A 13,815-nucleotide genomic window follows, 5' to 3' on the forward strand; every position below is an offset into this window, starting at 1 on the left:
AGAATCACTATTTTAGTGTTCAATGTTCGCCTGGATGACCATTTTTTTTTCTTGATCTTCACAGTATATCCTACTCGGCTGCGTAAGGGAATATCCGCTCTAATGTAGAATCGCCTTTTATTCTAGGCTCTCCGACTACCTATTCGTAGTATAGAAATTTCCGGATGAACCCACTCCCTCCGAAATATATGATTTTTGGTTTTTCCAAAACATTTCCGGAAGTCATCCGCTGCAGGATAGCGAGGGCATCACGACGAGGTCTTCTTCCGTGACAACTTTCTCACTCGGTCAGATGAAATCCTGCCGTGCAGAGCTCATTTTCGAACCTCATAAATATCAGCTAAATATGAACAAGGCCACTTTACACAAACTCTTCTGAGTCGGTTAGCTTCGCTGTCCTGTGATGCTTACGCAGCGGAATCAGTAGGGACGGAAAGATCTCGAATCCCGTCTCCAATCGCTCGCCCTACTCATACGGAAATTGGTCGGCTTCTTCACGAAATTCCGTCGGAATGACGGCGAGGGAGCGTTGTTGTCAATGTATTCAACAAGTTTATCGGGGATCTCGTGCCCGGACCGGGTCAGGACGCCGGCGAGAGCCTTTGCGAAGGAGGCGTTTTCCTATAAATCGGAAGGGGAAGAGTGCGTTAGCATTCAGCGCTCGCTGGGGTAGCGCGAAAAGACGACACGTGGCCGGAGGCGTACCGCGTAGACAAAATTCTGAGAGGACACACAGCGCAAGCAGCTCGCAGCGAGCTTCGCGGAAAATTCCAGCTCCGTCCCTCGGAGCTGCCTCTCTGGACTTCGGCAGACCACTGGGACAAATACGATCCCGGAAGAGGGGGCGTCCGGGTCGGCATTCGATCTTGACCCGGAATTCGTCATGACGCTCATCGGGAGGAGGTCTGCCAACCGAGAATTGACATCGGGAACGTGATTCCCGAATGATGGAAACTTTGATACGAGAGAAGAGATCAGAACGAATTCTGATGTCGACCTCTGAGTTCTAGACAGAGTCAGACTCAGAGGAAAGAGAGGAGCGAGGCGCACCGACAGAAATCTCACTAAGGTCGCGCTCCGGTTCATGACGTCGACGATGGTACGAAATTAGATCAGGTGAGTTAGAGGGAGCGTTCTTGGAATTGGGTGCATCTCAACGACGACACCGACGGTATACTTTCATTCCGACCGAGTCTTGCGGAGTCCCACCTGTCGTCTCTCGCGAAATGCTAAACTAGATCTTACGTTCGTGCATTCTATCTCTGCTCGGGAAGGAGGCGAAACGAACTCACCGGCGAGAAGAAAGTGAAAGCGCGTCCCTTGGCTTCGACCCGCCCTGTGCGCCCGATCCTGTGAACATAGTCCTCGATGGTCTGAGGGAAATCATAGTTGACGACGACCTTGATGTTCTGAACGTCGAGGCCTCTCGCTGCGACGTCGGTTGCGACCATGATATTGCAGTGTCCTTGAAGAACGAATATCCGAAATGAATGAGGGAGTCCGATTCCAATCGACGAATCTTCTATCCCGGATGCCCTCCTCCGGGAATCGAGTTCCTTCATTGTTACTGTCAGTCCGCTCCTGCGACCCGATTTCGCTCTCTGTTTCCTCTACGATCACCGCACTCTATTAGCGCTCCCGAGGGCTTTCCGAAGGTGGCTTTCTCCAGAATCTAAATGTAACATTCGAGCTTTCTCCTTCCTTGAGATTCCCTCTAGAGCTGGATGAGCTCCTCCCGTCTCAGAGATTCCCACGGTTCTCCCGAGAGCGTACACTCACCTTTGAAAAGTTGTAGCGCACGCTCTCGCTTGGCTAGGCTCAAGCCTCCGTGAGATTCAACACATCTGAATCCATTCCTGATAATCTTCATCGCTAGATGCGTGACTCTCCGTTGCGTTGCCGCGAAAATCAGGATCTAAATTCGGATTCGTGTTATTGGATATCGCTGATGGTCGTCCTCTCGCTCGGTGTCCGATCACCGATCACCTCCAGCTACTCACCTTGTCGCGGCTGTTTTGCTCGAGAATATTGAAAAGGAGGTCCGTTTTCTGGTCTTCATTCGAGACGAACTGTAATTCCTGTGTGATGTTGTCATTGGCGCACAATTCCGTGGAGCCTGCCGGAATCCACAACAAGAAGGAGTTAGACATCTCCTCCTCTCCGTCATTTATTCCTCGTCCTATCCCCTATACCTAGGTATAATCCTCGGTTCTGTAGGTATCCTCGCCGGAAGCGTTTGCTCAGCCTCTCAGCGAATTCTTTGCGCGCCTCTCGGCTAGAGCCGCAGCCGCTGTCACCGCTCCTGAAAGCTGCGGCGTTTTTTCCCGCTTCACAGGTCCTAGGCCGTGTGCCCTTCGCAGGTAACCTATCCCATATCGACAATGCGGTTCTATTCGAATGTATCCACGGAGCCGCAGCACGGAACGATGAATGCGAAGCTCGTCGGCCGCGTAAACCGATAAAAGGTTGCCATGATTTCCATATCCGTCAGAATCGCTTTTGTCAATTGCAACAGACACGGCGTGAGAGGTAGCCGAGAGCAGCGAGGAAAAGCCCAGACGTCTGAAGCGGCGCGGTTGGGACTTGCCCGAGCGGAAGAAAGAGAGAGACAAACTGTCAATACTTTTACTCAAAATAACGAACATCGTGTTCCCCGATACGTGTCGACGGTATCGATGCGGCATACCTATATAGGGTGGTCTCAATAGTCGTATTGCCTGTTCTCGTTGCCTCGCTACTCGCAGCAACCGTTTTCCGGAGACCGCTCGTATTTAGGGCCGGATCTGGGCTCACAGCAAGACGATTTGCGGCTCCGGATTCCGCCGGGAAGAATAACAACATTGTATCAAGCGCAAGGCGCAATTAAGCGGTGAACTCAGAGTGTCTGGGTCATCCATGCAGCCTAGTCTACGACGCTCGACGAATCGTATAGAGCGAGGAGGCCCACACCGTCGAATCGCCATCCACGTTTGTTTTGCTGGGGCTGGCTGGGGGAAATTCGCTGTACGCCGCTCATTGCTACCGACTATTCAAGTCGACACTCGGAAGGGATGCGAGACCAAATCTCCCTCTTACTCCCAGTCTGATGTTCAATGACGCTAGTTCTGTGTGATTGACGGGGCCGACGGGAGCGTCTCGATCAGGACGATCGAATTCATCTAGGCACGCCTTCGGAAACCTCGCGTTGGAGGAGCCAAACTCGGGACCATTTCAGAGATATCGCGTTTCCCCATTTGCTACGCGATCTCGAGCCGACTGCATCCGTCTCAGAATCGAGAAGCATTCATCAAGCTAGAGGTTTGTGTTCCCGAAGATTACGGCAGATCAGACTTAATGGAAGTCTCCATGGCTCGAAACCGGAGAATGCCAGCCGCACGGTTGCGATCGAGAGAGAACTCCAACTGCTGATTTATACAATGCTTAACAAATCGCGGCATTACTTCTATCCTCATCGGTATTCCTCCTCCTCATGTCCTTATAATGAGAAGTGACATTCTCGCGGCGAAGACCTTGCTCGTTTTTCTTGGTGAACGGGAGCATTTATGCTACAACTGATTATGCTACTGAAACCTTCGTTGCCCTGATTGCTCTGCTCCTGTACACAAACATCCGATACCACTACCTCAGCAATCAATCCTTCGACGAATAACTCCCGAATTTATTCGCTGATTCGATTTTCCAGCTCGGGTTCCCTCAGCCTCTCCTGGTATTCAAGAAGTTATCTGCACGGCCAATCGCTTCTCCGCTGTCCGATTTTTCCACATTTCCAATCGCTTCCCGATCTCCTACTCTCGGTTCCGTGCTTAGCTAGGTAGTACACGTCTCGAGACACTCCCCCGACGTAAGTTCAATATTCGTTGGAGGGACATCCGTTTCGATCCGCCTGATTTTACGAGCTGACGGAGAGCGGCACCTTCCGGCGAATCATTACGCTCTGTTCCCGCCCCCCCCCTCCCCGGATCCATCCGATTGGAGAGGAGCCATACATTATTTCCTCCTCCGGCTCATTTTCCGATGGTGATTTACGGAAATCATACCCGTTCCGATTCCGGTGTAACATTCCATTGTCATACGCGCCGGTGCTGAATCAGGGCCTTCGACTCTTCCTCACCCATAGGGACGACGCCGACGGCTCGAATCTCTCATGCTCGCAACGGTCTTGGAACCAGGGGAAGTTTCCGACGGTTGCCCGAGGGAGGAAAATACTCCGGCGTCTGCCTGAAGACTGACGGAGTACTACAACGGAGCTGGAGTCCGGTCTACGTTCGCATTATACACCGTTCGACTAATCTGTTCAGCCGACTATCCGTTGATCGGTTCGACGCGGCATCCGAACCGACAGTGAATGAAAGAGGAGAACAAGGGTGGGATCAGAATTTTTTGCTCCAAGATGCTTGTTCGCTACAGTGACTACAGGATCGTATTGAGAGGAAGAAGGGAAGCGAGGGGATCGGCGTCGAGTCGAGCCTTCTACTCGAGGTCTGGGGGAGCAACTCGAGCCGTCATTGGAGCGAGCCGGGGGAACCGAGCAGCGCCTGCAACACCACAGCTCGGTCTCGGAGCGACACTCGTACTCGTATCGCTAGCTGAACCGCCTCGATATCTGGTCGCGGTTCTGATAGCATCGGTGTCGTCGACGTTCCGTGCCGTGGGCACGGTTCGCCGCAGACCGGTTTGCCATTCACCGATCCTGATCCCAGCAGCAACGCTAAGCGAAGCCTTGCCCGACTTGAGTTGCCCTCCTCAGCCAAAGCGAAAGGAGGCTATATTGGGAGAGCAAAGTAAGAGATCACCCTTCACAGGAAGCTAACGAACCTATTTACCGAGGCGGGCGAGAATGGCGATGGGAGCTGTGGGGAAGAAGAACGAGAGCTCGACCATAGACAGCACTCGCACGGCCATAAACTCTTATTTCCTCTTGGTTGGAATACCACTAAAGATCGAATATCGCCTTCCAGTGAGAGAGTCGGAGCGGATTCGGCTCGCGCCCCGAATCGGCTCAACTCGAATTAACATCAATGTCCACAATTCGAGTCGAGCCGGCGGAAATATTTATCCAGAAGAGACGTCTATCTGAGTCGGCCAGGGGTCGCACACAAGAACGATTGGAAGTAAACTCACCGATGTTGATGCGAGTTGCGTCGGCTGACATGAAATCCCTAGCGAGCGAGCGCACATCCTGCGGCCACGTGGCACTGAACATCAAAGTCTGCCGATCGGGCCTCATTGACTCTATGATATCACGGATCTGAGGTTCGAAACCCATATCCAGCATTCTGTCGGCTTCGTCGAGGACCAGGAAACTGGTGTTGGACAGCGAGACTTCCCTGCCCTGGATGAAGTCCAGCAGGCGGCCCGGGGTCGCAACGCAGATATCGAATCCCCGTCTCATGTCGTTCATCTGGAGAAGGCATGCAGAAGTCGCTGAGAACGAGCTATGCCCTCATCGAGACATTCTATTCGTCCCTAACTCGGGGAAGCCCGCGAGCAATTTCGGTGCTGAAAGGATCTCCGTAAACGTGACGATTTCTCGTACCTGCACGAGACGACTTGCTCCCCCGTAAACTGGGACGTGCCGGATTCGCATCGATGGGAGCAGCCAATCCGCGGACACGCTGGCGATCTGTTGGACGAGTTCACGAGTCGGAGCGAGGACCAGGGCGGTGGGACCCGGGTGTCCAACGTTCGGCTGTCGAACGATGTGCAAGGCAGACGGGACCAAGTAGCCAAGGGTTTTGCCGGATCCAGTTTGAGCAACGCCTTGAACGTACGTTTCGATAAGGGAAAAGGTCGAGGGATACGAGTGCGATCAACAAGAGACGGGAGGTCTCCCGTCACCTCTGGATGAGCCCAGGAAAAAAGAGAGAAGATGGAAGTCCTTTCCTAGAAGGAAGGACAACTTGCGCTTCGATATAGGGCACTTTGATTTTAGGAGAGGGTTCCGGGGGGGATCATGCGACACGCTCCCAGCCCACTCGGAGGAATCCAAGTCGCCAAAAAAAGTACAATTAACGAATTGCCAACCCACCTATCAGGTCCTTCCCCTTCAACGCCAACGGCCAACATAGACTTTGGATCGGGGTCGGTGTACGAAGTCCCCGACCCGCGAAAAGTTTGCTCATTTTTTCCGGGAGCTTGATTTCATCCATCGTCAGCACAGGATTCGGAGCATCGCCTGTGGGAAGTAGCTGTTTCGAACTTTGCCTCTTTCGAGGGAAGAGACCCACTCGTAATCCCGTACGAACGAACCTTTGATAGTTACGTTGTGCTTCTTCCTGAAATCCTCGATTTCGTCGGCGCTGCGAGACGCCGTAGTCTCACTCTCTTCGTACACATCCTTCACCACTTCGCGGTGCCTAAGCGGTGCGGTGTCATCGCCATCTTCGGCATCCCTTAAGGATCGTTCCGTGGATGTTCTGTAAGCGCGACTGAGGAAAACGGGCCGGAAGAAAACGCGGAGTTTCAACATTCTGAAAGAGGAGAACCTATTAGACATCGAGGATCTCGTTTTAGGCTCGTGAAGCGTGCAGCGACGCCGACGTCTGGCTCAATTCTGGTCGAATCACCTGCTCGGCAATGCACCCCGAGCATACTCGGACACCGGAGATACTTGGAGCTCGGGTTTGAGAGTCACGAGGATCAGGGAAGAAGGCTGCCTCAAGGTTAGGAGCGGAAATCCATCGAATGGATGTGGAAATCGATATCGTTTCGCATGAGGTCGTGGCTAAGCGTATCTTTGAGCGACAGGGCCCCGCGACACAGCCCTGCCCCTGACTCACGATGTGATGCGCACACAGTTTCCCGGACTGAGGGGGGGCGAAGCATCGTCCCTCTCCCTCTTTCATTCTGCATTGAGTCCTCCCATCGTCAATCATTATTTTGATGGAAAATTTTTTTTCGGCGGAAGATACTGCGAAGTCACATATTTCCCCCAAAATATCCGTTTCTCGCTCAGATGAGGAGGAGAGAAACGGCAATCGAGTCAGGTGTGCGAAAAGCCAGCGGTAGACTTCAGAGTACCTAGTTGTGCGAGCCGGTTGGGAGCCAGGGCGGGGAGGAGGGAGAAATGGACACTCCTGTGGAAACTACGTGAGGAAACCAACCATGGTCCACTAGTCGAATCGCTATCATGATGAACAGCATCGGCGTTGGCCGCTCCATGACCATGAGACCCGACGCACAAAGAGCAGGCGGAGCGATAGAGGGACTCCCGTTCTCCGGATAGAATATCGTCGGTACGTCATCCCGCTCCGACGCATCAATGCTCACGAAATCAAGAAGTGTCGGGGGTAGAGACGCATGTCTGCTTCTCCGAACCGAAATTCTTCTGGCGAGAACGTCATGATTGGCGACTGAATCGACCATCACCGTACTCCCTGAGGACAAGCTCGGAACGCTCCCGTTGTCCACAATTCCATCCGAATCGGCTCGACTCCGTTTCCGATGGAGCTTCCCCAGTCGCTGTGGTGCACCATGGCTATCAGAGATCAGAACCGTAGGGCTGACGCGAGCTCATCTCGTCGCACTGTTCAGCCCCGCGCCGGGGCACCGTGCGCGATCTCACGGATCATAGACATAGATCAGCCTAAACAGAGTCCCTTAACTTACCTGACACTGGTGGTCACACGCTCACTGATGATTGAACAGTTGCGAGCACGACCGCTTCGGAGGGATAGAAGTATTCCCGGGAATTTTCACTAGAATTTCAGCAGATAATCGATCCGCGCACAATCAAGGTTCCCTCGTTTCCTTCACCAGCCAATCCTCGTGGGTCGCTTGTTGTTATGGCACATCTTCGTACCACAGAGTGCTCCGTGGTGGTTCAGCCTTCGGTCTTGAGACCCACGCAAGATCCTCCCGAAACTCCGTCCGACGCATTACACCATGAGACGTAGCGAGCACGGAGGAAATCAGATCATCTCGAAGCTCACTGATTTAATCCGATGATCGTGTGGTACCTTTTAGTACCACACACAAAAGAGCGCCGAATTCCAAGCGCGTTCCGGTTTCGGTGAGATTTTTGGCGGACACTTTGCGCGCCTCTTGCGATCTCTCGGTAGCGACACTGAATTCGTGAACGCACTTCGACATAACCGCCGGAAATAACTAGAAATAAAGATGTTCGAGGCGAAGTTGCTCCAGGGATCTGTCCTCAAGAAGACTCTCGATGCAATCAAGGATCTCATCAATGAAGGTTCGTCAAAACTTGCCTCATTCTTCCTGAGCCTGCTCCATGATACGGGACCCCGAACTCCAACTGGGAAGCTCCGCTTTTGTTGCTGCTCCAATCGAGAGTTGCTATCAGTGTTATCAGAAGATGGCGTTCTGGAGCCGCGCTCGAAAGCCTATGAATGCATGCGCTGACGTACAGGGAGACAATCCATAATAATCTGCGGATCATGTCGCATGTTTCGAGCCCGTTTGGATGCAGGAAACGCTCATCTGCTCGCCTAGGTCTAAAAGTTGATTTCCGGGCCTAGGGTCTCATTGTAGTTAGCAGCTCGAGCTCGTCACGTTTATGACAACACTTGTCAAGTCTGAGTTGTTTCGAGCGTGCCCGGGCATGTCCGGCCGGAGCGGCGCTATGATTTTCTGACACAGTCCTATCGGCGCTCTCCCCATTCCTGTGTCCGTCCCCATGACATGCGAGACTTCAATGATAATGAAGACCTGATGACGTAAAATCTGTCCCGTTCAGCTCGGTTCCGACCTTGTCAGGTGCGCGTGTCTCTTTTCGCGCGCTATATTTTGAGTGCTCGGCTCTCAAACTCTTTGCCTCAGCGGTCTTGACGAATTCTTAGAGTGACGCCCTCAACCATTGGCTACGTATCTGAGAGTTGGGCAGCCGTTCATCGACCTCTGAAGTCCCCATCAGTGTCTTTCCCGATTGTGCCGGCCCTTGCCGAGGTTGGCGCACCTCTCCTGTCGGGACGAAGTGACGGAATGAGTACTCGCTCATTTCTGACGTGATCTCTTCGACGTGGGCGCTCTTTCATTCATTACCAAACTCTCGAGCGAGCGCGAGTTTGAGGTTATCATAGGATGCGACGCGCTCGTCTGCCGGAGTATGCTGCTTCTCAATAAATTAAACGTCCGTGCTTTCAGGAACATGGGATTGCAGCGCTGCAGGCATCTCCCTGCAGGCCATGGACAACTCCCACGTTTCGCTAGTGGCGTTAAATCTCCGAGCCGACGGTTTCGAGAAGTTCCGGTGCGATCGCAACCTGTCCATGGGAATGAATCTCTCTTCGATGGCGAAGATCCTCAAGTGTGCCGAGAACAATGACGTCATCACCATGAAGGCACAGGACGACGCCGACACGGTGACGTTCGTGTTCGAGGCGAACAACCAGGAGAAAGTCTCCGAGTTCGAGATGAAACTCATGAATCTCGACTCCGAACATCTCGGCATTCCCGATACGGACTACTCGGTCGTAGTCAAAATGCCATCGTCGGAGTTCCAGCGGATCTGCCGAGACCTCTCGCAAATCGGTGACTCCGTACAAATTACCTGCACAAAAGACGGTATCCGATTCGCAGCTGCCGGTGACTTGGGCACAGGGAACATCTCTCTGAGTCAAACGGCCGAAGTCGACAAAGAAGAAGAGGCGGTCATCATCGATATGCAAGAAGCTGTCACGCTCACATTCGCTCTCAAGTAAGTAATTGTCCGGGACTTGCCTGCGAGCGATTCCGGGAGCACTTCCTTTGTGTCTCGCGTACGAAAATTCCGCTTAATAGCGGAGGCGAGCAGCAAATGAGTTCATGGACACGTGTCCAGGTGATCACCCTGGAAAGTGGCCAAGTTGCTCTGACAAGCGGAGGCGCGCGCGAATCTCCCTAGCTTTCAATTAGCATAGAGGTCATTAATTCAAGTCGTCTGAGTGCTCCGAAATCCGAGTTACTTCTGTTCTTCTGGTCTTTCCCCGGGAATAAGTTCGCAATGAGCCTCGCTAGCGAACAAGCCAAAGCCGCCTGTTCCTGGAGTCATTCCCTCTTTCGTCACGGCTCTAGCGTCTTAGGTATTTTGCCGCGATCACGTCACCTGCTGCCTCGGCTATTTCGAGGAACACTCGCTCCGCCGTTTCGGAAACGGTGACCTGTGCATCTCCGTGAGTGGATAGTCATTAGGAGGAGCAAGGACGTTCCGGCCATTGAGAGAGGCACGATTAGAAACCGTCCGGAGAGAATTGGCATCACGCACTGCCCTGTGATTCTTGCTCCATTCGGAGGTAAGTTGCGTGTGGGCTTCACCCTCTGAACGGGCGATTCTCCAGTATCGGGAACCGGCGCGGATAAGAACTCCGGGTTGCGCGGTCGCAGATTTCGATTCGGGTACCAGACGGCTGGATAGTCCATGAACCATGAATATCCTGGAAAGGCGTACATTGAAATACCGTATCGGAAAATGCTATTTCGCTTACGGAGCGTGTCTTTCCCGCATCGTTCATGACCGGACGGGCATAAACCTCGGAGCGGAACGGCTCCTGCGTCTTGGGACCCGGGACATCCGGAAGCGGCCCGCACACTCCTGAGGACGGTTCCCAGGCAGACTTTTTCGATTCAAGGACTCCCGAGCGTCCAGCCACTCGTGGTGTTGTCTTTGAAAGTCTCTAATGACTCTAGGTCGGTCTCTCGATCGGTTTACTGGGCCAGAGGCAACGTGTTGCTAATGAGGGACTAGTGATTGTCTTCCCGGAACTCCTCAATTGCTCTGTCACTTGGTGCGCCCTGCTTCGGAACAGATCATACTATGGTGAAAATTCTCATTGTCGCTCTGTTTTCAATTTTGAGCTAGACGGAGAAATCGAAGTTTCCGCTCCACTGCCGCCGTGGCTCTCGGGAGCCAACCATGCCTCCGGCGATCGCGGTCTCTCATTAAACGCCCCTGTGTGCCTGTCGTTATTCAACTCTGTCACCTCATTCATCTCAAAACCGACTAATGTGATCAAGTGCTGGGACGGGATGTGCGTGCCCCGGGGATCACTCGAGCTGACACCTGCATCTTCCTGGCGAACGTATTCTGTCTGGGCAGAATCGGCCTCCGACTACAGTTTTTTAGCCCCGAATCAATATTGACTAATTGAGCTCGGCCGTCCTTAGCCGCTCCACGAGGAGCCCATCGGGTCCATGGAGGGTCGCCTCCGCGACCGGCGAGCTAGTCGTCTGCCATTTCAGAGACCTGATCACACCAATCATCCACCCAATCTGACGGCCTGATCGAGCCATGAGCGGAATATTCCAGTCATATGCGAGCAATCATTTATTGGGAACCCATACAACTGGTATTTGTCACTCGCAGCGAGGATTATCGGAATGCACGTACACGTGATTTGTGGCTCCTGCCGGGACTGTTTCCTATCACACAATCAGACGCTCGCTCATTTTCTCCCCGGTCTGTCTTAGATCCGCCTGCTTGTCTCATAGGTCGCCATGATGCGCAGAGGGGATAATTTTTGACTCCCCCTCATATCATAAAAGTGCATTCCATATCGATGGAATCGAACGTCGTCGTGGAAAAGGTACAATAGTTCACGAACGTTCGAGATACCATGAAAAAGTGTCTGTACCAGCTTCGAGTGTCTTTGACCGCGAGAACGTTGCTCCCTACTCCACGGAGTCGAACTAATGTCCGAAGCAAATCGGAATTCAATAAAGACGAAGTGGGATGCCCGCAGGTTCATTAGGTCGCCCGCCTTCGCGGCCTACGGGCTAGGATGAGATTTACTACACCGTGAATAGATTTTTATTCGCGGACCCACAGACACCCGAAGGGCCTCGGCCCGGAGTCCGGCTAGGACAACGATCCGCGATCCTCGTTTCCATGAGCTCCGATCAATCGCGAGCTGACGCGTTCCCTGGGGTCTCATTCTGGCTTATCCTTTCAGGTACCTCAACTCGTTCACCAAAGCAACTCCGCTCTCTGGACAGGTTTCCTTGTCGATGTCAGCAGATGTTCCCCTCGTGGTTGAATACAAGATCGAGGATATGGGTCACCTTAGATTCTACCTTGCACCTAAGATCGATGATTCCGAAGATAACTAAGCGCTGTGTATTTTATGCTCCGAGCAAAAACGTGAGACATGATCGATTCCCATGTGAACGGCATTTTTTCCGCCTTTTATCTGGTCGCTTCATAAAAATGATCCATTCCGTACAGATACATGTCTCCTCTTAGTTGTTCCTTTGTACAGGAAGTCCAGCTGCATAGCTATCGATCAGCGAAGGGCCTGAAGCATTGTTGTGATAGCTCGCGTATGTGTCGGCAGAGAGCTACCGCCCTGCTATCGATCCTTTCAGAATATGATCAAGTTTTATTACTCGATGTTCGACCGAGAAATTCTCAAGACGAGTACCTACAGAGATAAATTCGGCATGGATAGAAGAAAATCCGCGGCGAGTCGATGTCGAGAAATCATTTCAAGCGCTCACGCGAGATCGAACACCCATCAGATGCCGAACAGAAAGATATTAGAGCTTTCCAGGCCTCGGTTGAGGATTCTGCGGAGCTGAGCCGGATCTCGAGCAACTATGGTCGATTCATTCGTCTACAGGCAGTCGAACGACGCGTGACTTCCCTCCACAGGCTCTCCTTTCGAATATTTCGTCAGGCAAAGCTCTTCCATGCACGGCAGGCAGGTTTCGATTTCCCGGATCTTACAGACGCATTCCGCCTCGGCAGAAGCCAACGCGCGTGTCACGTGGGGATGAGCTTGGAAGCAATTCCGATTGGGGAGCAGTGAAAGATGCGGCTCCGAAACAGTTTGACGTCGCTCGTGAGAGATCGGCAAGGGAAGGCTTTAGCGTCGAGACTTCGAGATGGGATATTTCGATGGGACAGGAAATCCATACTCACCTCGAACAAAGGACCTCCATCATCTCCCCGTGGGCATTGAGAAAGAGTTCGGAACAACCGCTCGAGTCGGCTCGAGGGAAACTCCGGAGACTGGATCTCGAGTCGAGGATACAGATGGAGCCTACATCGGAAGAAATTTGAATACCCCATCAGACTGTTCTAGTGTGTCCCAGCGGGGGGGAACAATCGAGTTCGGGTTTCTCTCCGTTCCATGACGAAATTACAACTCCGAAAGTTAATTTCTCGCCTGTACGACAGTCTAGGTCCTAGACTCTAGTCGGCGAACTCCCGCGCTCTGGATCATGGGGGCTGAGCGAGGCGACAGACCGAAAGTCTGTTCCACACTCTGTCTGGCTGCGGGTCGTGACCCTCCGGTGCTAGGAGCCGCGACCAAGTCCCCCATAGTGGATGGCTTGATTGATTCGCTCGATGACGGCAGTACCTAGTAAGTCTCCTCGTGATGGAAACTCAGAGTCACTCTCCACTCGATCAGTGAGAGCTGGAGCGCAGTCCTCCTCGGTGACTTGCGACCTTCCGACCTGGGACGTCCCATCCCAATTCAGTCGAGAGCAGCATAGGGAGTTGGATGAGCTCCAGGAGACCAACGAATGGATGTCAGGATAGAACGATGGAAATCGATGGGCAAGCTGCCTCGAACCGACTCGAAGCTTATCAGATACTATATCGAATAGCAAAACGCTGAAGCATGTTCGTCCATGGTTGTACCTTTTCGGCGGGAGATGGAAATATAACGTCTCCAGGTGTCGCTGTCGATGAGGGATTTCATTCTTCCTTCTTCTGATTCAATTGATCAGATTTCCGACCCCTGGGGCAACTCGCTTGGAAGAAATAGATTCTGAACTTGAACATCCGAGCGTTCGAAAAAAACACACTGCTCACGGAAGACTCCCTGAATGATTAGCGGAGAGCTTCCCAATTAGGTCGATTACAACTTCGAT

General features: G+C 52.7%; 2 protein-coding genes across 2 annotated transcripts; one reads left to right on the forward strand and one right to left on the reverse strand.

The window, feature by feature from the left end:
- On the reverse strand, positions 1–7,760 carry LOC100907714 (ATP-dependent RNA helicase p62). The gene is made up of 9 exons (XM_003744107.2): positions 7,609–7,760; positions 6,250–6,470; positions 6,029–6,175; positions 5,537–5,760; positions 5,122–5,401; positions 2,001–2,116; positions 1,780–1,915; positions 1,293–1,465; positions 1–621 (listed from the first exon to the last, which is right to left on the reverse strand). Exons 2-9 carry the CDS (start codon positions 6,467–6,469, stop codon positions 421–423), a joined length of 1,497 nt encoding a protein of 498 aa, XP_003744155.1. The 5' UTR covers position 6,470; positions 7,609–7,760; the 3' UTR covers positions 1–420.
- Positions 7,761–8,012: 252 nt separating this feature from the next.
- PCNA (Proliferating cell nuclear antigen) lies at positions 8,013–12,157 on the forward strand. Its single transcript, XM_003744108.2, has 3 exons — positions 8,013–8,194; positions 9,106–9,658; positions 11,889–12,157. Exons 1-3 carry the CDS (start codon positions 8,119–8,121, stop codon positions 12,043–12,045), a joined length of 786 nt encoding a protein of 261 aa, XP_003744156.1. The 5' UTR covers positions 8,013–8,118; the 3' UTR covers positions 12,046–12,157.
- The last annotated feature ends 1,658 nt before the right edge of the window (positions 12,158–13,815 follow it).

Source organism: Galendromus occidentalis, unplaced genomic scaffold, assembly GCF_000255335.2.
Source record: "Galendromus occidentalis unplaced genomic scaffold, Mocc_1.1 scf7180000077460, whole genome shotgun sequence".
NCBI lineage: Eukaryota > Metazoa > Arthropoda > Arachnida > Mesostigmata > Phytoseiidae > Galendromus > Galendromus occidentalis.

Coding starts and splice junctions, on each gene's coding strand:
- LOC100907714 (XM_003744107.2), bottom strand. CDS start 6,469: ATGTTGAAACTCCGCGTTTTCTTCCGGCCCGTTTTCCTCAGTCGCGCT. Junction 5,761..6,028: donor GAAGGGGAAGGACCTGATAG/GTGGGTTGGCAA, acceptor CGTACGTTCAAG/GCGTTGCTCAAACTGGATCC. Junction 2,117..5,121: donor CGCAACTCGCATCAACATCG/GTGAGTTTACTT, acceptor GGATTCCGGCAG/GCTCCACGGAATTGTGCGCC.
- PCNA (XM_003744108.2), top strand. CDS start 8,119: ATGTTCGAGGCGAAGTTGCTCCAGGGATCTGTCCTCAAGAAGACTCTC. Junction 8,195..9,105: donor CAAGGATCTCATCAATGAAG/GTTCGTCAAAAC, acceptor CCGTGCTTTCAG/GAACATGGGATTGCAGCGCT. Junction 9,659..11,888: donor ACGCTCACATTCGCTCTCAA/GTAAGTAATTGT, acceptor TTATCCTTTCAG/GTACCTCAACTCGTTCACCA.